Genomic DNA, 25,148 nt, shown 5'->3' with positions numbered 1-25,148 from the left:
ATTCTATGTCATGAATCTTGAGCCTCATTTCTCATAATTCGACAGCAGTGCCATTCTCCTCTTTTTCTTTTTTTTTTTTTCAATCCTTTATGGTCAAAGTGAAGGGCGCCTAGTGCATGAACCAGCAAGGATCATTGCAAAGGTAAAGCTCGATTTCCCCACCCTTTCAGCCTTCGGCTCGAGTACTGATAATCTCTGAAGAGCGTGCTGGCTTTTAAATTTCTTAAGGCAATGAAATACTCGCCAGCAAAGTTAGTTCAAGATGTTCAGTCTACTTCTTGATGAATTCTTGAAGCTTTCAATTATATGAACCATCAGTCGACGCTAACTGGTCCACAAATTTATATATTAAAAAAATTCCTTCAAAAGCGCTCAATATGATATTCGAAGATCCTATATTTTACAAAATCCCCATCTCTTCTGCTACTGGGGTAGATGTAGATGTGGAATGTCATATCTTAATACAAATACCATATGATCACCTCCGTGTCGCTATAAGCTATATTCCTCCTATACCTTAAGCAGGTTAAGTTTTTTTGGGTAAACAATGCTGCCATCTTCCTACTCGTGAAAAAATCTGGGCCTAAACACTGGGCAACACTTGGTTGCCACCATGGCTAACGTGAGTACTAACACATCAAGCCTCAATTCAATATATGATACAGAAGGCTCGATTTAAAAAGAGCAATTGCAGATTCTAACGCACAATCAAATCTCTCCAGAAAATTCTTCTGTTACAGGCCTTCATATTTTAGACTAGCCACAACTTGCCTCAGGTAAGCCGTCATCTTTGACTAAACCCCATTTTCTTCAACAGATGAGGGGTGGTTTATTATGGAAGATTGCCCCAGACTGAGTCCATTAACCATTACTGATCTAAACGGGCCATCATTAGATGTAGAGATCCTCGTGGGGTCTGAAAATTTGATAACTGGCTCTTCTGGAACTACCTCTTGTTCATGCGAGTTCTGTTGCTGCGCCTGCTCCCGTGCCTGCTCTTTCTTTAAAAGCTCCATCCACCTTAAGGACGGCACGTCATCCTTGCAGTATCTGCGCCACATATTCCTGTAGGCAGCCTCTAGGCCCTGGGTAAACTTAGGTCCGTCACAAAGAGGTGACTTGGACATGAGATCTCGCAAACCTATTCTCAGGTTTGAGAGAGCGGTAACATCTGTTGCTAACTGTACAGCCTGTTGCACATATTCATCTTCATTCTTAGCAACCAGGTTAGGTAAACCTGCAACCCAACGGCCATGAAAAAAATCCATGACGTTGACATAAAACTAAGATATTAGTTAAAGCTCCACGTGTGCTAAAAGGCCCATAAAGTTCTGCTCACAAAATGACGCACACAATTTCTTAGCAAATACAAATGATGCAGAAACAATGGATATATGCTTATCATTCTCATTTTGATCCAGAAACGATGGACATGCGCTTATCATTCTAATCTTCCTCCCTCTATACCATTTTTCAACACACAAAAGGGTTGGGAGAACTGTAACATCAATGCAATGAGCCAGGATATTATCCAAAGCATGCCATCTACTGGTGTCATCATCACGTAAATATTTCTTTACCAATTTTTCTTCATTCTGGTTAGTGTAATTTTATGTGAGTTATCTAACATGGCAATGTAACTAAGAAAACTCACAAGAAGTTACTTACCAACAGTATTTAGTAGACTAACACCGACATTATGTGCATGCACTGAACCTCCCATGGTGACACATGGAACTCCCATGTAGAGAGATTCACAGGTTGTGGTTGTTCCAGCATAAGGAAATGTATCCAAGCTACACATAACAATGATAAAGATCAGTCAGTTTTGCAAAGTCAGAGAAGCCAAGTCATAAATTGAAAAGAATCTCAGAGCTTGTTCAGAATAACAATCTCAATATTGCTTGCAAACAATTGGCAAAAATAATTATCATATCATATAAAACAGAAAAAAAAATTAAAAAAACCCTAAAGGTTTCATGTTTCAAATTGCCACTTTATGCATTGCTAATTAATGTTAAAAGATTGCTTAACTAGCTTTTCATTCTCATTTTGAAAGATAAAATGGCTACACAAGGACATTGAAGCATTAGATTAAGTAGGAAGCCTTTTGATTTGATTTCCCAGTCTGCCATGAAACTGAGGGCACAAAAAGTTCCTAACAGACTCGCAAAAAGAGGTAGATTTAGCCGACACCTCAGTTACACCATTATCAGCTTGCTGTCGAAACAATGACTCACAAAGCACAAAAACAAATGAAACCTTGAATTCCTTTTTCTCCATGAGACTCACAAAAGGAGGTAGATTTAGCTGACACCTCAGTTACAGCATTATCAGCTTGCTGTCGAAACAATGACTCACAAAGCACAAAAACAAATGAAACCTTGAATTCCTTTTTTTCCATGCTACTTACAAGATAAACACGCAACTTAATTACTTTTTAACATTTTTTTAATTCTTGTGGTTAACATTAGGCAGAATTTTTTTTTTTCATTTTTGTGCTTTTTTTTGGGAAGGGGTGGGGGGGAGGTGTTTCTTTTCTTTGAGGCTTCCTGTTGGAACTGACGTATTTGCATACATGTGCCAGACTTGTATATCTCAAAGACAAAGAATCATCCAGGAACAGGAGCACCAGAAAACATAACTGATAGAGATTTTCTTGCTCTCTTTATCCAATTTTTTCATTTTAAAATTCTTTGTAAGTGTCAGTCTCGCCAAACAAAACCCACTTTTTAACATTATTCCAATAACAGCACAAATAAGGCTTAACTAACTTGGGAGGAGGGCTTGATTGGGTGGTAAGGGGGGAGGAATTGTAAATAGGAGGTCATGGGTTCAAGACCTCCCACTTACCAAAAAAGAAGAAGAAGAAGAAGAAAGAGGCTTAACTAACTCATTTTAGAAGAAATGAAATACTAAGGTTGGTTTTTAGCAATGGAGTAATTACCTTATATCCATGAGAGAATATGCTTGCATATGATCATGATTGAGAAGAATTAACGGCAAAAGGTCTACACGGGTCGAATCCAACCCCAGCTGCTCTAGTGTTGAAAGAAACCTTTGTCTCACACTATCACAACAAAAAGGTTTACACTTTATGATAAGCCGAGAATTTGGAACTGCACGTAGAATCCTTGCCCAAACTTGGAGCACTTTAGGTGTTATCTAATGTTAAGAGAACAATAAAAACAGTATGAATAAAACCAGCAGCCTACCAAAAACCCACTTGAAGACCAAGGTTACTTTACAAGTAAGTTTCTTCAGACAGACATTAATACCTTTGCCAAATTGTTAAAGCTACCAAAAGTGACGAAGCCGTTGGACAGAGCAGGAGTGGGAGATACTGGCCCTGCTTCAGGGGAAGGCGTATAACAAAGAAAGCATGCTGGTAATCTTACTAATTCCTCAACATGTCTGCCATAGGTATCAGTGATCAAAAGAAGACACAAATGGATCCAGTAACAAATTTTAACTAATTTAAGACCAAAGGATCACCTACTTCTGCTTAGTATCAGGAGAATCGGCCAAGGGATCACTGATTCTGTAATCAATGGTGGGCAAACCAGTTGTATTTGGATAGCCAATCCATGTTACCTATCACACAAGGACAAATACAGAAAATAATTCACAAGATTAGCAATCAACTGACAAGAGGCACCAGATCAAGTTACCCAAGAATTGATGCAGTAGTGTCTCAATAAACTCATACTAGTAAGGCTCGCGATGTCATTTCAGGAAAGAAAAAAGGGAAAAACTTACCCACCAAGTTAGCTAAATGAAAGGACTGAAATAAGATAACTATTGGCCACCACATTCTTTACCCGATTCCCTCTTTGTGTGTGCGTGTGTGTGAGAGAGAGAGGAACAAAATTTTACTTGGTAGACAAATAAGTCGAGGCAACCATGACTGCTAAAGTTGGCCAAGTCTCTAACAACTGAAGTTGGTAAAGGGGATAAAACAAATTTTCTCAAAAAGAAAAAATAAAAAGAAAAGGCCCCATAATGATACTCATGAGCTTACATACCAAAAATCCAAAAGGAACGGAATTTTTAAACCACAGTTAATTTCATCCATTTACAAAATAATATGCCAGGAGAAATCAACAGCAAAAAGACACAGAAAAAATGTCACATGTCAAAGATATTTGGCAGATATCCTGCTCCTGATACGGAAAACCAACAGATGCATTGTACAATAGATTGTCACCACCAGTATGAAGTAAGCTGCATGATTCAACCACAAACAGAGTCAAACCAGCAGATGGTTGCAATTATAGCTCAAGGTTGAAATTTTTTGCATGTAAAATTCCATTCGGTAATATTTCAAATAACTCACAAGGTTTAAGATAGAATTAGATGAGCAAGGAAATTCAGGTCCCCTCTTCCTTATTACACCTGTTTTCTGAATGATAGCAGCAAGTCTAAGAAATCTTATATAACAGAGCTTCATTGCAACTCTAGAAACAATTTCGTTTGTCACGCTAGAAGATCAATGAATATGCCAACAAATTGGTTGGCAGACTATCTATCTATATTAAGTTAAAGGAATTCAGGCAGAGTTCTAACAGTTGAAAGCAGACTCATAGGAGAACTGACACAGACAAACATAGAAGAAATGGTGATAAGCCAAGTGTTTGCCTCAAAAGTACCTGAACAGGAGCAGGCCGACAGGCCATCATTCCCAACTTGTTGTTTGCAGTATGACCAGTAAGTTCAACCAATATATCAACCTTATCTTCTCTAACCATATTGGCAACCTTTTTCTCATCGACGCCATATATGTCTCTCCATATACCACCCTTTTTCAAGACTCTGTCTCTAAACCTAATTGTCTTTGCATCTGCCTGTCACATTGTACAGAACACATTAACAAACCTCAAAGCTTAAAACAGCTATAATGCAGCTTTCAAAGGGATAAAGAGTCAGGAAAGCACAGTCTATGTTAATGCATTGCACTCAATAGGAATGGCTATAACAACAGAGAAAATCACCAAGAAGTACAAGACAACTGCAACATGATCCAACACCAAGAAGTACATGACAACTGCAACATGATCTAACACAATGCTAGCAATCATGAATAGTCAGAGAGAAAGTTGCAACTCTTTGTACCTTTACGACTGCTGAATAAACCACAACCTTGTAATTTTCATAGTCATGATAGACAAGAGGTGCTTCAATGAAATATGACACAGAATGTGTAAAATAATCAGGAGACACGTATCCAATGGTAAGTGTCCTTTCTGGATCTTTAGGGTTGTCCCATGAGGTATACTGGGGATATAACCTCATGAAGCGACTGCCCCACTCCCTGCATGTAAAACTTTGAATTAAAAAATAAGGCATTGGATAATGTCAAAAAGGGATTCTAGCACTCCAAATAAATTGTACAGCTTCAGAAAGACAAATTCAGCCTGGCAACAAAATATACAAGAAATTGTAAAAGCAAGTGGATAGCCAGTATTGTGGACAAAGATATCCAATGAACCAAAAAAAAAAAAATCATCAGCTAAGCCCATGATGACATGCAGTATCAACATATGAAAAAAAAAGGTGAAACTTTCGACATGGGTGTTTAGATTTAATAGTTTATCTCAATGTTACATCATGAGATTTGTACACATAAAATTTGCAGGAGCAAATATATAATAGGGGGAAAACCCTTGATTCTCCCAAATCATCTAAAGTGCAGTTAAACTTAACACGTAAAGCAGAGAAGGAGAAAATGATGTTACTAACAAAAGCTTACCAGAAAGTAATACAAATGATGTTGCAAATAAGAATTCTTGATATTCAACAATTTACACCTTAATTTGACAGTACATGATCGTCAAGCAGCATACAATCTCATGATAGTTCCCCTACTCTTATCCTCGGAGGAAAAAAAGTAGCAAAAGGAAAGGGATCTAAACGTACTGCATTATGTGAGATTTTCTTCCAATTCTCATATGGATTTCATGACAGAAGATACTAATCACTTTAGGATCAACCATGCAGGGGCAGCAATACATGTAAAAGGTCACACATAAGAGTGATGTCGGACATTGTGGATGGCCAATTTGTTGAGGTTCAAGGTTATCTGTTCCCACATCTGAATGGAGTTCTCCAAGTTCTTCAACAAAAACTAACCACCTTGCCATATTTCCAGCCATTACATCATTTCCAAAAGCAACAACAAATGATTGAGAAACCAACACCCCCACAAACAACCTTCTCATAGCCACAAACAGCTTTACATCAAATCACCCAAAAATGATCTGCTGACAGATCTTAGAAGACAAGTGCTTACCACATAGGTTTCAACTGTTTCCATCTAATGTAATTGATATATTCATATATCATCAGCCTTAATCTAGCCAACAGGATATTGGGCAGAAAAATAATGTAGGGCTGGGGCACAAAACAGGCCAAAAAGCCAAAACAATAACAAAATTCCAGAGTCAAATTAGATATTTTACTTTCTACTAACCTATCTTTCAAAATAACCTGAGAGCTACATAATAATCATTATAGTAGGAACAACACTGACATCAACTATGCCATTGTAAGCATTGTTTGTGTTCAAACAACTCGCACAAAAGCTCAAGGAAAACCCTTGTGCATACAGAATGCAGCTTGCACTGGAAAAAGCAAAGAAAAGAAACATATATGTGTGATAGCAAACTCAACCTGTGAGCCTCATATAGTTTGTCATCTGTTCCCTCATTTATGTAGTTCATTGCAAGCAGTCGATTCTGCAAAAGAGAAAACCAAATGAAGTATCAGAAAATGAGGGACAAAGGATGAGTGTAGCTAGACAAACAAGACTAGAACTTAAAAAGTCAGAATGTTGCACAAGAAAAGAGAAATGAGTAAGGAGCAGGATGCTATTGCATGGTACAAGAAGCATTTAGAGTTGACATAACTTTATGCTTTCATATCAGGAAAAAAAATACCTGGCCTGCATTACGAGAATCAGGATCAATTTTAAGGCACCGCTCATATGCATCAATAGCCATAAATATACTGCCTGCATCTCTATAAAGAACTCCTACACCAAAAAAAGAAACTATCACCAACAAGCCAATTAATACCAAAAAAAGAAGGGGGGGAAATGAGAAAAGGTAAAAGAAAAGAAAAAACTCAAAACGTTAGACATAATACTATGACGTAGAAGATAACAAGCACAGCTTTATTGAAGAAAATTGAGGAAAACAGTCCAGCATAAAAATTCTTAACTTCAAACCACTTTGAATGCTATAAAGATACACATACATGATAATGCAAGGCCCATCCATTTGGTGGTCAGTTCTGTCATCTCTTTTTTCTTTTTTTTTTTTTAAAAGAAAGTATAAAACAAGGAAGAAGATATGATTTACCCACTCTGTTCTCCCCCGAACCCCCCACCCCAGGTCCTACACGTCAAAATAGTTCAAATATGATATGATTCCAATTTTAGAGAAGCAAAAATGATGCGAAGTTAGCTGCTAGGCTTTTGGAACCAACTCATAATGGGAAAGCCTCTGATCTGCCTTCTGTCTATCTACTTGTTTTTGGCCATGGACGGTAGGAAGGGAAATTTCCTGCTACCATTTAGCCTAGATTGCAAAGGCATCTAGCCATCGAGCACGTCATTTACGCAAACATGCGGAAGTACAAATTATTTTAAGTCCAAATGCTCTATACCAAGCGCAAAGCATTTTCTCCAATCCCCAAAAGCCACTAGGAGAGCTATACAAGCCACTAGGAGAGCATTATCTAAATTCATGTCATCCCCATGCCCACTGGGAAAGTAGAAATAGTCAAAGCTAACCAATGGACATAAGAACCACAAAGTCAGCCTGGTAACATTGTTGAAATTAAAAAGTACATTCCAGGAGATTCTGTTGCTAAAAATGCTAAATGCAAATTTCCAGAAATTATTTATGTGATAAGTCAACATCAAATTTGAGATGCAGATATTGCTTTTGCCTCATTAAAGCACTCTGATGTCCACATAAAACGACCTAAGGACGAATATCTAAGCTGCCAATATTGAAAGATCATCAAAACAATCTACACTCCACCTTCAAGTTTATTACATAAACCCTGAACTCTTTCCACTTAGAGCCTAAAATGATCATTCAGGAGAGAGAAACAATACAGGAAAATTCAGTGATATATTAACTGACAGAGAACTAGAGAGGAATAATATGAAGGTAGTTTCATCTTAAGGGAAAAATACACTTACAGAGCAATAATGCGGAAGTAATTGAGAGAATGAAGAAAATTAGGTAGGTGAATGCATAAAGACAAGATAGATGTATATGACAGGGAAGAGACAGGGACCTAAATTGTTATATGCTTCTGCATATGTAGGGTTGGCAACAATTGCTTTCTCAATCATGTTTGCAGCTGCATCCATTTTACCCTACAGGTAATCATGTATGCAAATCATTATCTTACAAACACTTCCTCTTTAACACTGAAATCACTGGCATGGTTAATAAACCTGAACAGTGTAAACTACTCCAAGATTGTTCAATGACTGAGAGAAGTTTGGTTTGATTGACAAAGCCATCTGCAAAATAGACATTAAAAATTCTGTAAACACACAGATAAGAAAGTGACTCGATTATTATAAATGCATCAAGCACCAATATTGCCTGGTAGCACTCCACTGCTTTATCAAGGTTGTCTCGATCCTTGTATATCACCCCTAAATTGTTGCATGCCTCTGCACAATGAGGATTGAAGTGGAATGCGAGCTCATAAAACACGATTGCCTGCAAAATAAATTCTTTTTACAAATCTCTCATGCTATAAACTTAAGATGCATAAATATATGAAGAGGAAACTGCCTGGAGAAAGGACATTCAGATAAAGTAAAATGAATAATTAATGACATGTGACTTACAAAAAAAAAATTAATGGCATATAGGCCAGAAGTTAAATTTTTTTACAGGATTAAGTAAATAACTTCCAACAATGTGCAGGAAGCAATATCAAGAAAAATGGATGTCACAGAGAAAGCAAGTGGAATCACGTAATTTCAATCACCAACTGCCATATCTAACCTTTTCATAAAAGATTAAAACAAAACAGCACACATTACCATGTCAAACTTAAGCATTTCACCATAAGCAACACCCAGATTGTACATTGCATCAGCATAATGCCAATTGTAATATAGCGCCTTTTTGTAGTATGCCACACCTTGATTGATGTCTCCCTCCAATTTGACCTGGATGGCGGTAGAAACTAAGAATCCAATATTAAAGAAGATGAGTTCCAAATTTGCAGAAATAATCTATTTAAGATTGACGATATTTTCCTTGACTTTATAGAAAAGGACCACCAATTTACAGCAAAATTGGCACCATTATTGCCCCAGAATTAAATTTCCTTGTCTTCCGGACATGATGTTGGCCATCATTCTAATTACTGTTCCTCCACTCTGTAGAGTAAAATCTATACCTCTGATTTTACCATTAAGCGCTGTACGTTTTTGGAGTTTCATTTATAAGTTGTCAGTTTAGTTCTTCAACCCCTATTTCTCGCAATGAATCAACATTCATTCGGTCATTAACTTGCCGCTTCTTCTCAGCTCTTCTGTATTAAGGTTGTGCAGGATATTCTCTTGGTCTTCACTAGATAACCTAGATTGCCTCACAAATTTAGGTGATCTTTACTTCTCTGATTCTTCTAGCATCACATCATGTTTCTTAAATGAGTGCACTCCAAATGACGTAAAATGAAGAAAACACCAACAAAAATCAGTGTCATACATTTTCATGTTCAAAAAGCAACTGTTCTAGCTTACAATCAAAAAGAATGAATCAGGACAGCCATTTGGCACTTCTACATCAAGAGTGACTGAAGGCAGAACCCCAGAAAGAAGGTTAAGATGTTCATTAAATTCTAAATAATAGGCCTATGATATAGTCCTGTGCAATCTCCAATCAGGTAACAGAGAATGAGATACCAACAATACTATCTTAATTACCTTTGTGCCTAAATCTGTCAAGGCAATTGCCATGTTATTCTTCGCAATCTCAAAGTTTGGAGACACAGCCAAGCACCTAAAATACATGGAAAAATACCAACAGAATCAGATGTGCAGATAAATACTAATCTACATTTTAGTGGGGAAGGGGGAACAACAGAAAAGGAAAGATCATATAAAACACGGTGGCGGACCTCTCATAGCAGGCAATTGCTGACTCCAGATCACCTCGGTTTTTATAGATGACACCCATGTTGCAATATGCTTCAGCATACATAGGCCTCTCCAGTGCAGCCTTCTCATAGCAATTAAGGGCCACTTCATATTGCATCATTTCGGAATAGACAACACCAAGGTTATAATAAGCTGGCTGAAAGAATGAAAATCCATCACGTTAACAATGAAAACTGAAGTTATTGAACAGGAACCAGTGATCAAAAGGCAGGAGGAAGAAAACATGAATTACAGCATAATGTGGATCTATTTTGATCGCCTCATAGTATTTTTGGATTCCCTCCTGAGTGTTACCAGCAAGCTTTAAGCTTGTACCAAGATCAGTTAGTACAATCGCTAGGCATTCCGCTGCTGGCTTATATGAAGGATCAGCCCTAAGAGCTTTCTGATATGACTGCAAAAAAATGAACAAGTATAACACTATTCAGAATGAAAGTAATCTAGCCAGCTAGTCATTTGAAATTCCAGTTCAGCTGTATGGAAAACCAGTATCAGAACATGTGCCTTGGCCCTACGGTATGGAGGAACAGTCAGGCATTAAATAGGAAAACTCTTCACGCACTGGAGCAGCTCTGACAAGAGGATAAGTACAGCAAGAAAAGTGAAAGCAACTATGAATTATCAAACCTAATAACCAGAATTGAAGTTTAATTACCAAAACATAAGATGAATTTTGTAGCTTTATAATGGAACTTGAGTTTTTTGAAGTTTTATGAAGATTTACATATATTTATCAATCCTCAACCTTGGATCCAAAAATCTGTCTTTTGTTTCCCTTGATTCCAACTTTTCTTAAACTATGAGTGGTTTCCTCATATGCCGCTCACCCAAACCTTCACTTTTGCATACAAAGTGTTTTCGAGAAACACTATTTGTTTATCATCAATTTTAGGCAAAAATCACTCAACAGCTTCATAACTTATTCTCATTCGCTTGAATGTTCTTTCACAACGATGTTTTAATAAGTAACAGAATATTTGTCTTAAAATTTCAAAAGATTATATCTTGAGACCTTTTCAGGAAGAATTTCTTTGCATCTTAAAATAATACAAACCAGAACATCAAGAGAAAAACTTCAAATTTAAGCAAACAAAATACACTTACAAATAGCAAACAGAACAGCCAAGTGTACTTCATTTTCAGAAGCCACTTAATCTCATTCAATTTCCAAAACTCGGCTGTTAATGCACATATGAATTTTCCCAAAGAGAAGTTCCAGTTTCAGTCCCTCAGACTGTGGTTTTGCCTTAATTTGATCTATATCCTGATATGTCCAGATGAAGAAGAAAAAGTCGTTGCAATATCAATTTAAACTTCTTCCCGCTTTTCTACTGTTAGAGACGATTCAAGATTAAATGCAACAAGAAGCAACAGTGACAGTGACTAATTTATGTAAATCAGATCCAAGTCAGAGAGGGGGAAACATACACCCATGTGATAGACATATTGAGTGTATGCAAATTCAGACCAGCTCATCCAAATGTATACGCACATATATAGAGAGGGAAAAGTTTCCAATAGTCCAACGTGAGGACGATTATGCATAGGGAAACTCAATATGGTAAATCTAGAAGCCAAAGTTATGGTTATACAAGAAGTTGTAAGAGATAAGGGAAATAACAGTAGAATAAGACCAAAAAAAAATAACTGAATAGGGCAAAGTAATAACAATGTAAGTGCTTTTTAGACGAAATAAATAACCAAAATGCGAAAAGCATACTTCAGCAGCCTCCACAAGGCGGCCCTCTTCCTTGTACAAAATGCCACAATGTGTGAGAGCACATGAATTTTGCGGATCTAGTCTGATGGCTTCAGCAAAGCTCTCAAAAGCAAGCCTACCCATATTCTGCATCTGCAAGCAGATTCCTTTCCCAATGTGAGCTTCAACATTTTCACTATCCTTCTCCAATACACTCTCATATATCTGAAGTGCCTCAACAAACTTGTTTCTGGAGCGGAGAATATTGGCATAAGACAGAGCATCCTTCCCTTCAAAGATCTTCTTTACAGGACTATTGCTAACTTGAGAACCTCCAGAAACTGTAGAAGGCTGCCCTCCATTTAAAAAACCATTTTCACCAGCCAAATCTCTTTCTTTCACATTGCCATTATCTTTATCCGTCCACGCCATTCAAATATGCTTCAAACCAACTCCCTGGTATAGTTCCAGAGTAAGTTGTTTGTTAGAAAAAGGAAGATTTAAAAGTTATGCCAAGTGAGACAACTTCCCCCAGACAACATAGACATTACTCAAGTTTACTGTATTGACAAGCTTGAACCCCATCTCCCCACATAATGCGACGCCAAGTCGTTTGCTGTCCCATTTTCTTTTCTTTTTTTGGGCATTTTGTCGAAGTGTAGTAGACCAAGCTAACATTTTGATATGCGGAAAGTTTATATTTTTATCAAAAGGTTGAAATGCAAACTTGAAGTTGTATAGTTGCTAACTGAAAAAAATAATAATAATTGACCGACAGTTTGTGAGGACATAGAAAAGTAATTTTTCTAAAATTAGTCATATAGCCACGTAATAATCAGAACACCGCTGAAATTTCTAACATGTGCTCACATCAATTCCAGAATACAGTGAACTGTACGCATACGTAATAAGCATTTCACGAAAAACATTCTTTTCAGAAAAAGAAAAAAAAAAAGAATCTGAATTTCAGCTCTAAAAGCACATAAAAATCCGCATTTCACATCCAAACCCAGCAATCAATCCTATCATCACATTCTCGAAACCCTAGAAACTAAACCCGAAGTCATTTTTTGTTATGTCAGACATCCAAACTGTTAAAAAAAGCACCATTTTGGCTAACAACAATTAGCAGTTAAAAAAGCAAACCAACTAAACCGTCATTACGCATTAATTAGACTACAAAAAAGAAAGCCCTAAAAACCAGCGGGCTAATAGCATTACAGCTTCTAAAGTCATTATTTAAACCCCTAACAGGAATCTGGCAACTATAGCGGAAACCACAGAGTTGAACAAGAAACAACACGTGCATTAATCTTTAAAATTTCAATCAATAATGCAAAAAAGATTCAGCTGAAGCAAAAAATAGGGGGCAAAAGTACAATTAGAGAGAAAAAGCTTACCTTTCAAAAACTCCGAGAAAGAAGCTTGCGATGGTTGGCTCTATACTGGGAACCAGTAACATATATAGTTGACTGTGCTATACCTGTTACTTTTGTTCGTTCCTTTTTTCTCTTCTTGTCGTTTTTTAAGGAACTGCGTCTGGAGTATTAAAAATAGTGGAAAACTGTAGAAGAAGAGAAGGCGTTTTAAGACGACACGGTGGGGTGGGGCTGGGGAGTCGTGGGGGAGGCGGCTTTTGGGCTTTGTTTCTCTCTCCGACAGTAAGGGGTGTGTGTGACTGTGATGTCTCCCAAGCTCCGGAGCCTCCCCCCTTGGTGGGTGCTCGTCGGTTGCTATTTTGCCCACCATATACCAACCGTCTTCTTGACTTAATTAACCCTGCTCCTTTTGCCTATTTGCTTTTCTGCCCACCGGGTGGTCCACGCACCCATGCCCTTTGCCCAATCGATCAAATTCGTCCGTCAAACACTAAGACGGCGGCGAATTCGCTAGTTACTGTGCTACGACCAGGGGCTATTTGGGGTTTTTAAGTCGGGAATACGTTTCTTGCTTATGACCATCAATAGTGGTGCCGGTTCTCTCGTTTCCCCGATGCCATTGCGTAGATAGACCCAGTTAGCAAATATGAACTGTATACTTTTCACCCTTTTGGCTAAAGAGAATTTAAAAAACCCTCGTTTAGGATTATTTGGGGGGGGGGGGGGGGGGGGGGGGGAACCTTTCTTTAAAACTACTTCTTTAAAGTTTTAAGGGTTAATTACATTTACCTCCCTTGAGGTTTGACCAAATAACGAATCGATCCCTGAGATTTGACCAAATAACAGTCCACCCCTTTGAATAACCAGACATTTAACAATCACCCCCCTACTGTTAAGAGACGTTAGTCATTGTACTTGACATCAGGAAAAAGAAAACTTGGAATGACGAAATTGCCATTTATTGTATCCAGCTGTAATGAAGATTAATTATAGTTCCGAAAATACCCTTTTCATTAAAAATATATAATTTACATCCCAATCACGTTTGACTTGAGAAGAAAAACACATCCCCATTGCCTACCTTTATCTGGACAAAAAGAGGGCCCATTTTCCCCAAGTTTAACGAGCAAAAACTTCAAGAGAACAACAGCAACAAAACTTGGAGAGAATCAAGCTACTTACGTAAAAATCAACTTGCCGCTACATCAGGTAAGCATGTGCTGGTTCCGAATCATAATGTAATGGTGAGTTAAGATGAGTTAATATTGAAAGAGTTATTGTTTAGGGTTTGGGATTTAAGAATTTATGGAGTTGCCTCTAATTAAGACGGAATTTAAGGGTTCTTTAATTATGACATTATCATTCTTAGATTAATTTTCATTTATGTGTAATTTATTTGCTTTTGTTGGTATTTTGTTATTCCGTGGCCACATTTAGGATATCTCAAGGTTTGGGGTTTATAAAATTATACGATTTATGGTCTGTTAATAAGATGAAATTGAAGAGTTTAATTTAAAAATAATTTGCAAAGTAAAAACAACGAGTAATATTTTTGTAGTTGTTAGCAATAAGCCTAATTGATTAGCTTTTAGTAAATCTTATGAGGGTTAATTACATTTTGCAGGAATTATATTTTTTGTCACTTTAATGCCTACTCTAATTGAGTTTGGTTGCTGTTAATGTTTTTACTTTTATAATATGACTTTTATTTTGTAGGAATGGCTTTATCAAGCAATAGCTCAAATATTGAAAATTTGAGCTTTGAGAGCATAAGATGTGGTTGTGGTCAAATAGCTTCAATTATGGTATCTCGAACACAAAAGAACCCCCGAAGGCTTTATTATAATTGTAGTGTGCATGGATGGTTGAAGTGGGTTTTGCCAAATTATGTTGTAGAGAATGAGGTGAACTATAACCCAAGATTTATGCAAGGTGCAAGATCTGAATTTACTGAAGTAAACTATAATCCATGGCTGAGGAGAAATGTAGATGGAGACGTTGGTGCAGCAAGTCATATGATCCAAAGAAATGATGCAAATACGGTGCTCTGTTCTATTTGGAGCTGGCTTGGGCATATTAAGATATTGGTAGCAATAAATCTTGTCTTGTTGGCTGCATACTTGTTTGCCCAACTTATAAACATGTTAAGAAGTTGAAAAAAGTGGCACTGGCTTTCTAGATTTTCACGGCTCATATGTGTTAGCTGATGGAAATGTCTTTTGTGTCTAGTTTAAAATGCTACAAAGATTTGTTGTAAATGTTCTTGGATGAAATGGAACCTCTAGTGTTATTTCAGTGGTATAACGTTTGGTTGTTTCGAGTTGTTTATAGTCTACTTCATTTCATGCAAACAATTAAAATAATTATTCATAACAAAAACTTGGATAATTGTTACTGAGAAGACAAGCATTTGTTGTTTGTGTACATCATCTTAAAGTGTGGAGCTTCATGCTTTGGTAAAACTGCTGCTAATATTACAATACCACTCAGAAGGGCCAATCCAAGTCCTAAACCGTTCACAACTATTGACTCGGTGCAACGTCTCAATACATCTCCTCTGGTTTGCAAGAATGTCAATTTTTCCAGAAGCCCTGTCTCAGCTGTTACCACTGCCAAAACATATTTGGACAATTAGCTTAAGGACTGAAATCCACAAATTCTTCAAACCGAACTTGGTTTCGGAAGAAGGATCGAATCCCAAGTCCTCCTATGTAAAAAGATAGATAATAATTAATGTTTGATTCATTGTATGGTATTCACAGACCTGACTGCAGGCCATACACAAAACTGCCATTGCAGGAGAATCAACATGGTTTAACTGAGTCAGGAAAAATGCAGGGCCAAGAAATCCAATCGTCTGCATTATCTGCACGAAGATCTCAAAACATTAAATTAGTTCAGCCACTGAACTTACAACTAAAAGAGACTAATCTAGCTGCACTCAAGTGCAAATGCCACAGGAAGGCCAAAGCAACTTTGAAAAAGATTGGACCTATCATAACCAGCCTCAGTGGATGTAGCTAAAATAAGTGGTCCAGCATGTACATATCTTCACAATTTAGACTTTGCACACTATGTGATTGTGTTGACAATTTACAATTCGTCATCACCAGCACAAAGTATGCCAAAACCAACGTAATAAATCACAATGAGTTAACCATAAACATTAGTCAGTTCAACTACATGCATAATACTTCACCTTTCTAACAATGGTGACAGATACACCTTTGCTCACCAAAGAATCAGCAATCCACCCACCAACGTTTGCCGAGAAGGCCATGGTAAGCCAAGGCAAGACCGAACACATTCCAGATTCAGTAAGATTAAACTTCAACACCTGTAACAGAATTAAGAAAACAATATCATTTCCAGTCAGTACGATCATATGGTTTATTAAGCTGTTATTAACATGAAAATTGGTGAGTATCGTGATCTTCATTATCTAGAAGAGAATTCTAGACTTACTGTGAGCAGTAATATGAAATCCAAAATTATTTCAAGAAAACAATGACAAAAGAAACCGATACTAGGAGCATCAGCATCATTTCCAAGTGACGCGTGAAGATATCATTATACTTTTGACATGTTAGGCTATGCATGTTTTCATAGTTCAAAAAATAGTACAAACAAGGAGTATGAAAATAATTAAAAAGAAGAAGAAGAAGAAGAAGAATTGAATAGACAAGGGAAAGGAAGTGTAAAGGAACCAATGGTTGAAGGTAGAACTGCATAAACTTTTACTAATTTCAGGATTTAACAAGCAAATCGTCTAGAATGCAGAGCTGCCAATTTACTATCCTTTCAGTTTTTTCTTGTTTAGAGAAAATGTCATATTATACTAACCATCAAAAGCTTAAGCTTACAAATCTAGAGGTCAGGTGAGAAATCAAACTCGTAGAGAACTATATCATGGTAAACTTAGAAGAAGTCCTTAAAGCTCTAGAAGCTATAGTTGAGGAGGCCACAAATGAATGAGGCTGCACCTGGTGATAATATGTATGCATCCATGTTAGAAGAATAAATGTTCCCCAATTGTGACAGAAGTGAGAAATTATAAGGGCCCACACAGGAGATTTTGACAAAATTAATCTCCAAGGTATAGATTTAACAGGCTCCTTGCATACGCTATTGCTGAGAATCAGCTTCTTTTCATCAAGCCGCAACTCAGGATCCTGAAGAGGCGTACTGTGTGCCTATATCAAGAACACAATTAGGCGTACCATACTCCATTTCAGCAAAATAACCTGAGTCTCTTCCGCATAACCCTGGCTGGAAAATCATGCAATATGTGACCACTCAGCTGCACTCAACAGTTTGCATAAAATCTAAAATATCTCATACCAAGCACTTGAAAAGAGCTAGTGAAAACAAACAGAGAAACAAGCAAAACTTAGTTCCATTGTGTTATGAATCATCAAAAGAACAAAAAGACCATACACTGGTCACAGAGTTTTATCAGTATCAGCACCACATATGTGCTATGAACCGTCAACAGAACAACAAGACCATAACATGGCCATAAAGTCTAATAAGTACAAGCACAATAGACTGAGAATCCTAATTATCTCCATTTGCAACCATGTCAACAAAAAGCATATGTAAACAAAGCCTGAAGGCTAGAACATTGCATATTTAGATTGAGAATTTTTTTCAGAAGTTGCTGGCAATGTTGATGTAGGCCCTGGTTGTGCTGAAGTAGGAATAGATCCTGATATTGACCCTCCATTGTTGTTGCCAGCAACTGATCTTCTTCCAATGACCATAGCAGCAAGATTTTTGCCCAGTAGATTTGAAGCTCTTGAACTCCCAAACATTTCTTCAGGTGTTTGAGATAAAGCAACATGTCTAGTATTGCTTTCTCCCTACAATTTCATGCTTGTTTATAGTTAGCAAAATCTACAAATATGAGAATTTGAGTACATGACATTAGAAGTCACCAGAGAGACTTCAATGGGAGGTTGTGTACTTCCAGCAGGTAGAGTAACTGATTCTTGTGTGGGACAATAAGTAGATGTTGGTCTGCTAGTTCCAGTAGATACACGAGGTTCCATTCCACTGGTCTGACCAAGTAACTTCAGTAAGAATGAAAACAAGGTTAGAAAATGCTTAAGATTACAGTCCATGGTACGTAAGAATGTAAGAGTTTGAATAGTGCACTCTACCTTTCTTCTCTTGAAATTGCCTTTTCTATCCCTCTTTGGACCACCTTCACAAGCTCTTTTATTGTGCCCAAATTGTTGACACAAACTACACTTCAGCGTGGATGATCTTTTTCCTTGGCCTACAGCTGGTGCTTCTCCTTGCTCCCTTCTCCGGGCCTTTCTTGGCCTGCCAGCTTTTCTTCTAAGTACTGGTGGTAGTACTTTTGATGGATTCACTTCAATAGGTGGCCAAAACTTTACATCTGGGATTGGATGAATGACTTCATTGTATGCTCTGATGTAAAATTCTTTTGTCTTGCTAAAATCACAATAATTTTCCAAATCTGCTCTCTTGTTAATAAGAACAGCTGTTGCATGCTTGCATGGTATTCCAGACAAGTTCCATACCTTGCAATCACATGTTCTCTCATTGATGTTCACAATGTAAGAAACATTACAATCCTTCACTTGGAATTCGTTACCACTTGCAAGCAGTATAGTCCACTTTCTACATTCATTAGCAAGTACATTAAGTCTGTTTTTCACATTTGAAACCACATTATTCTTATAAAGACAGCCTTTTTCAAATCTTTTTAGCAGCCTACTCATCAACTTAGATCGAATATTGTCCAGCAATGTTAACACATTCTTACCCCTTAGATCTCCTATCCAATGATTGAAAGATTCAGCAATGTTGTTTGTGATGTGATCATTCTTCAAATCTGTGGGGAAAGCATGCCTAGACCACAGGTGATAAGGAATTTTCTCCAGCCACTCGTGGGCTGCAGGTTTTAAATCCTTAATTTTGGCCATAGCCTCCTTAAAGTTTACTTCAGTGTAAGCCCTGGAAGCTTGCCAAAATAATTGCCTAAGCATAACTCCTGAAAAACGGCCTCTAAAATTGCTATATATATGCCTGCAACACTTTCTGTTCACTGCCCATGGTACCTTAGAGTTAATGGCTTCAATCAGTCCCTACAAACGTCAAAAAATACATGTGTTAAAATCCCAAAATCAGTGATTGATTAATTGAATGAGTTGTTAAGATCTTACCTTTTGCCTATCAGTCATGAAAGTCCAAGGCCTATCCCTTGGAAAGTCATCAAGCATTGCAGCTAACCATTCAAAGAAAAACATCTAGCTTTCTTTATTCTCACTCTCAACAATGGCATAAGCAATAGGATACAATCCATTATTTCCATCTAGACCAATTGCAGAAAGTAAAACCCCTCCATACGGCCCTTTCAAGTGACATCCATCAAATCCTATGAAAGGAAGGCAGCCACCAAAAAATCCTTTCTTTAGTGCATCTAACCCCACAAACATTCTTTTAACTGAAGGAACAGCCGATCCCAAAGTCATTTCAAATTGAATCTTAGCTATACTACCAGGATTTGTATTCATAATCATGACACAATACTTTGGCAGCAAGCTATAGCTATCACCATGGCTACCATCAATAATGTCCTGTGCCTTTTGCTTTGCTCTATAAAGCTGCATATCAGTAGGAAAAACACCATACTTAGCCAATTCATGCCTTAATAGCTCAGGTTTAACAGTGGAATCTGCCCTCAATAGGTCAATTATTTTTCTTGCAATCCACTTGGCAGAAGCAACAATTTTTTCACTCATGACACAAGTATGATCAGGTGTGCATGTTTTTACCATATATGTCATCTTATCAGGTGCTGGAGAAGCATGTACTCTCCAATCACAACCTTGATTGCCACAATGCGCCGTAACTCTAGACTTTTCATTTTTATCAAAAATTAGAGGAAAACCCCACTGAATTTTATATTCATATAGCACCCTTCTAAAAGTATCAACATTTGCAAATATCATTCCCTTTAAGAGCCTAAATTTCTCTCCCTCAGGCATGGAAAACTCAGCAATATTTAGGCATGCACCCATTAAATCATCCTCCAAGTCACTGTCGGACTCATTTTCAGCTTCAACTTCATCATTGGACTCATAATTAGACAAGTCTCCACCAGAATCTAACTCATTTTCCAATCCCTCTTGTACAAATGTACTAAATAGTTCATCATCTAAGTCAACACTCATCTCATCATTGTCACTATAAACATATAGCTCATCATCAGTTTCCACTTCATCCTGGATCCCTGCATCAACACCATTCAAAACATTTTCGAATTCCTTTCTTTTACCCAACCTTTTGCTAGTTATAGTATTTTGTCTAGCATTTCCTTCTGCCCAACCTTTTGAATTCTTCTTACCAGCCCTTTTGGTATTGCTACTGTCTGCCCCATGGAAGTTAACACCCACCACTTCAAAGTTCATAGCAATATCAACATTGTTACCATCTATTCCCGTGTTGTTTTCATTATCATTATTAACATTGGCACTAATATTATTAAAATTCAGCCCCATAATATTTCCATTTCCATCAATATTGTTCCCATTACCAGCATTTTCATTCAAGTTCTCTTGAACATCATCACAAACCTGCCTAACATAAACATTGATACGTCCATTCCTCCTATGTAAACCAAACATTTCCAGCACATCCGAATCAGTTTCAATGTTCATTGTTTCCACAGTACCAGGGATATCACAACATAAAGCAATCATGATATTTTGTCGACTAGAAATACGATTCAAAACATTCTCACAAACATCAGATAACAAGTCAATGTAAGAATAGCGATCGGGATCAATATTCCTTAGTTCGAACTTCATGCTTTCACAATGAAGAGTAATGTCGTAGACACTTGCAAGTCCAGCCTAAAACCACGAAAACAACAAAGTTTATCATGTGCTTCATTAACAAATAGCATTAATATAATGAGAAAAAACCGATTTGCATGCAACTAAGTTTGAAGATATGAATCAACGTGGGATCTGACATAATAGGAAATAAATAAAGATTTCCTATTAAACTCTAAATTGTAAAACTATTTTGATAAACGACTAATACAACCTTATTGTGGTTCAAACAACTAAAAATTACATATGTATGTTGCCAATGTAGAAAAAAGTGATATATTAAAAAAATTCACAAAAACTCCAGATTTACATTATTAAATCTGGATTTCTTGTTATTTATGACTACGTTCACCACCCATATAACTATTATACATGCAGTAGCAACCAAAAATGCTGGCAATGTTGTATTGATGCATCACAATCAAAAACCCCTAATTTTGAAGCATATTTGTGTCCTAGAAATCAAACTAAGAAGGATCTAATGTAAATAAATATTAGATCCGTGCATGCAGAACTCATTTTTTTGGTTCAAATAGTATATAATACCCATGCAAGAAATGATCAGTTAAAGATAGTACCATGCTTAGGCCTCCAATAGCTTTCCGAACCTACAACCTTTGTTGTGAAAAATTTCTCCAGCCACAATATGTTGATATGTAGACAACGCACTGTAGTTTTTGAGTTTTATCTTAGTGATTTAAGGATTAAGCAACGATAGAAACATAGGGTTTCATGGAAAGAGAGTTCAAGAAAAGTGAGAGTGCAGTATGATAATCTGATGTTGGGATTGTAGGGGTTGAAGTGATAAAGTCGCTATCTGTCTTGTTTCCCGCCTAAAGGGTAAAATTGTAAGTACATATTTCTATTTTTATGTCTTAAAAGTTTGATGGAAATTAATAAGGGTTATTCAGACTTTTGGCTATTTTCGTTACTTATAAGTGACAGAAGTTAGTGTGAGGGAGGAATCTGTTATTTGGTCAAATCTCAGGGATCGATTCGTTATTTGGTCAAACCTCGGGGGAGGTAAATGTAATTAACCCAAGTTTTAAAGATATCACTCAACTTTCATATCAGTGAGATGGATCCATTAATCACCATCATAGCACATGAATTCACAAAATGATCTTAAATACTAGGGGAGAGTGCCCGCGCATCGCGCAGGTATTTTGTGCCTATGGAGAATAAGATTTTTTTGTTGAACAAACAATAGTTCATTGTGAGAAGAAATAAAACTTAGTATGAAAAGATAAACGATATAATAAATCAATTCACACAGTGTTACAATAAAAATGTGTCAAATTGAAAGTCGTTGATAATGCAGAAAGACAAAGCAACACAGAAAGTTAACCTTATTCCAGAATTCCCACCTAGAGCTCTTACTTGCTGTTGCTCCAACCTATAAACTTATAACCAACCCAGACCAATTGGGGTTAGGTAACGCAATAAGAGTCACTAATTGTAGGTACTAAGAACACATCAACAAAATTAAGGAAGGAACTGAAAATTTTGGAGGGGTGAAATCTAATCTCACGTTGAACCACCAGAAGTAGCTGGGACTGAAGAGCATTCTAAGCTAATTAGTATGAAGCCAGGTAGAATTATCTCAATCCTAAAATACAAATAGGGAGAAACTGATAATCAATCGTTTAGACATTAACATACCAACAATTGGGCAATTGAATTTGGTATAATTAATGACGAAATAATAGGTAATTTCAGAGTTGAGCGAGGATGGAAGTAGGGGTGGGCGAGGGTCGGGTACCCGCCCCATTCATCATTTGGCTGACCTGACCCACACCTTACAGGTTAGCCATTTTTTTACTCTTACCCGCATCGCATATCAACGGGTACCCTATAATCGGGTACCCGCTGAAATAGGTCAGGTCAACTGGTACCCACCCCGTCCCATTTATCATTTAATTTTAAAAAAAGAATTTATACCAATTTAATTTTATATTTTACACATTCATCTAATATTTAATAAATTTTTTTCTAAAAAAAGGTTTCCCATCAAGAAACAAGCATGTGAAGAAAATATAAGATAAAGGAAAAAGAATTAAAAGAATTCGAAATCAATAAAAGTTTGAAATAAGTAGCACAATTTTTAATATATATATTCCACATTAATTAAACTTTTTTCTATAAAATATAAGATTATGACATCTATAAATGAATCTTGTAAATAAACTATAGTCTCTCATATTTGTAAACCTTTCTTTAAAACTACTTATTTAAAGTTTTAAAGATATCACTCAACTTTCATATCAGTGAGATGGATCCATTAATCACCATCATAGCACATGAATTCACAAAATGATCTTAAATATTTTAACAATTTTTAGGCCAGACATTATTATTTAAAAGCAAACCACGTAAATCTTATATTGCAATCAATTTGATAGAAAATTCAACATAAAACAACACAAAATGGTATAATTGGGAGAAAAATATATCTCTACGTTATATTATTATTATTATAAGAATATTCTAATAATACAAGGGTGAGATAGTTACAAAAGTATGGTTTTATGAGAGATTAGTGATTTTTATTTTTTTTTTGCACATGTGATCTGTTTTAAACTTTAAAAGTGTCAAGTAATATTTACATAAATCTAAGGGAAGTTTCCAAAAATTTCTGTAGCTAAAAGGGTGGAAAATATACCGCATCACAAATTCGAGGTGCAAAAATATGCATTTAATAGTTAGAGAATTAAAAGTCGATGAGTTTGGCCTTGCTTTGATTGCGATTTTTCGTTGGAAAATTACATCGTTTTCCGAGATCACATTTCCCTATTACCTTTTTTCTTCACATATATCCAATCGCTATAGTAATTTTTTCATGAAAATTCATGGAAAATGCAATCCAAACACAACCTAACAGTTTGAGGGCCATCCAGATTTTTTACTCTAGTAAATATTCGTAGTACACCTATGTAATATATATATATATATATATTTTTTCATTCTTACACATAATTCAAAAACTTTTCTATTTTTATATTTTAAAAATATTCATACTTTTTAATTAATTATGTAAAACACATAATAAATTTTTTACATATTATACTTCATGGATTATAATTAAATTTTGAAAATTTTTAAAATTTGAATAAAGACAATGGCTTTTCTTCTTGGTTATTTATAAAAGAACATGACATATAATATAATTCTGTAGATTTATGCATATAAAAGTAATGAGGTGATGAAATTCCAATAAATTTACCATCTCCTATACAAGGACACGAATTAAAATTAGTATAAATATAGCACATTCTTTAAAAAATATATAGAAATTCTAACTGTATTTTAAGTTTTATAATTTTTAAATATATTCATACTGTTCATGTAGAAATTTATATGCATAAATTTCATTGAATACGTATATTTTGTGCTAACCTTTTAATCACACTTTTGAAAAAAAATCACATAATATTCATACATACAACATCTCAGGGAATTGTTGGGTTGGGTAGTTTGGTGGAAAGGATTGTAAGTAATAGATAATAGTTTCAAAACGTCCCGCTTACATGAAAAAAAAAAGTGTTTGAATATTAGATTATTTGGGATTGTTTTTTTAAAACTTGTAATACCTTTTTGATGCAATAAATGTGAAATAAGAAGGTGATTAAAAATATATTGATGATACAAGTAAATAAATTTTATAAATAATCTAGTATCCAAACAATCGCATTTATATCTGTTTCATAATTCACGGACTATGCATGTAGAAGGCATACCACCTTAAAATAAAGTGGGTTTTATGCAGTTAAATAAGACATTTGATTGATGCAATTTTAAGATAACTGACAGGTTTTCATATGTTAGGAAGAATTGAAGTTTTGACTCCCAATATATATGTCACGCGCAAAAAGTAGTCCCCAATTTGTTTCATAAAACAAATTTGGTCTCCAATATAACAAAATTTGGGAAAGTGAACAATTGACGGATTTTGTTTAATTTTTGTGAGAAAGAGGTCACATGAGATCACGTGTCCGCACTTAAAA

General features: G+C 36.1%; 1 protein-coding gene and 1 long non-coding RNA gene across 2 annotated transcripts; one reads left to right on the top strand and one right to left on the bottom strand.

The window, feature by feature from the left end:
- Positions 1-318: 318 nt before the first annotated feature.
- Positions 319-13,618, bottom strand: LOC113692266 (probable UDP-N-acetylglucosamine--peptide N-acetylglucosaminyltransferase SPINDLY). The gene is made up of 18 exons (XM_072052359.1): positions 13,298-13,618; positions 11,919-12,353; positions 10,431-10,592; positions 10,159-10,334; positions 9,965-10,040; positions 9,074-9,202; positions 8,625-8,744; positions 8,471-8,539; positions 8,308-8,389; positions 6,936-7,030; positions 6,670-6,734; positions 5,113-5,311; positions 4,650-4,844; positions 3,500-3,594; positions 3,279-3,414; positions 2,948-3,165; positions 1,669-1,796; positions 319-1,237 (listed from the first exon to the last, which is right to left on the bottom strand). The coding sequence occupies exons 2-18, from the start codon at positions 12,327-12,329 to the stop codon at positions 795-797; spliced, it is 2,799 nt and encodes a 932-aa protein (XP_071908460.1). The 5' UTR covers positions 12,330-12,353; positions 13,298-13,618; the 3' UTR covers positions 319-794.
- A 588-nt stretch (positions 13,619-14,206) lies between these two features.
- LOC140007957 (uncharacterized) lies at positions 14,207-15,580 on the top strand. The gene is made up of 2 exons (XR_011815388.1): positions 14,207-14,485; positions 14,993-15,580. It is a non-coding gene; the product is annotated as an uncharacterized lncRNA (long non-coding RNA).
- Positions 15,581-25,148: the final 9,568 nt, after the last annotated feature.

Source organism: Coffea arabica, chromosome 6c, assembly GCF_036785885.1.
Source record: "Coffea arabica cultivar ET-39 chromosome 6c, Coffea Arabica ET-39 HiFi, whole genome shotgun sequence".
In the NCBI taxonomy this organism is placed as follows: Eukaryota; Viridiplantae; Streptophyta; class Magnoliopsida; order Gentianales; family Rubiaceae; genus Coffea; species Coffea arabica.
Note: the sequence above shows the minus strand (reverse complement) of the source record. Positions and strands in the feature narration are given on the sequence as shown.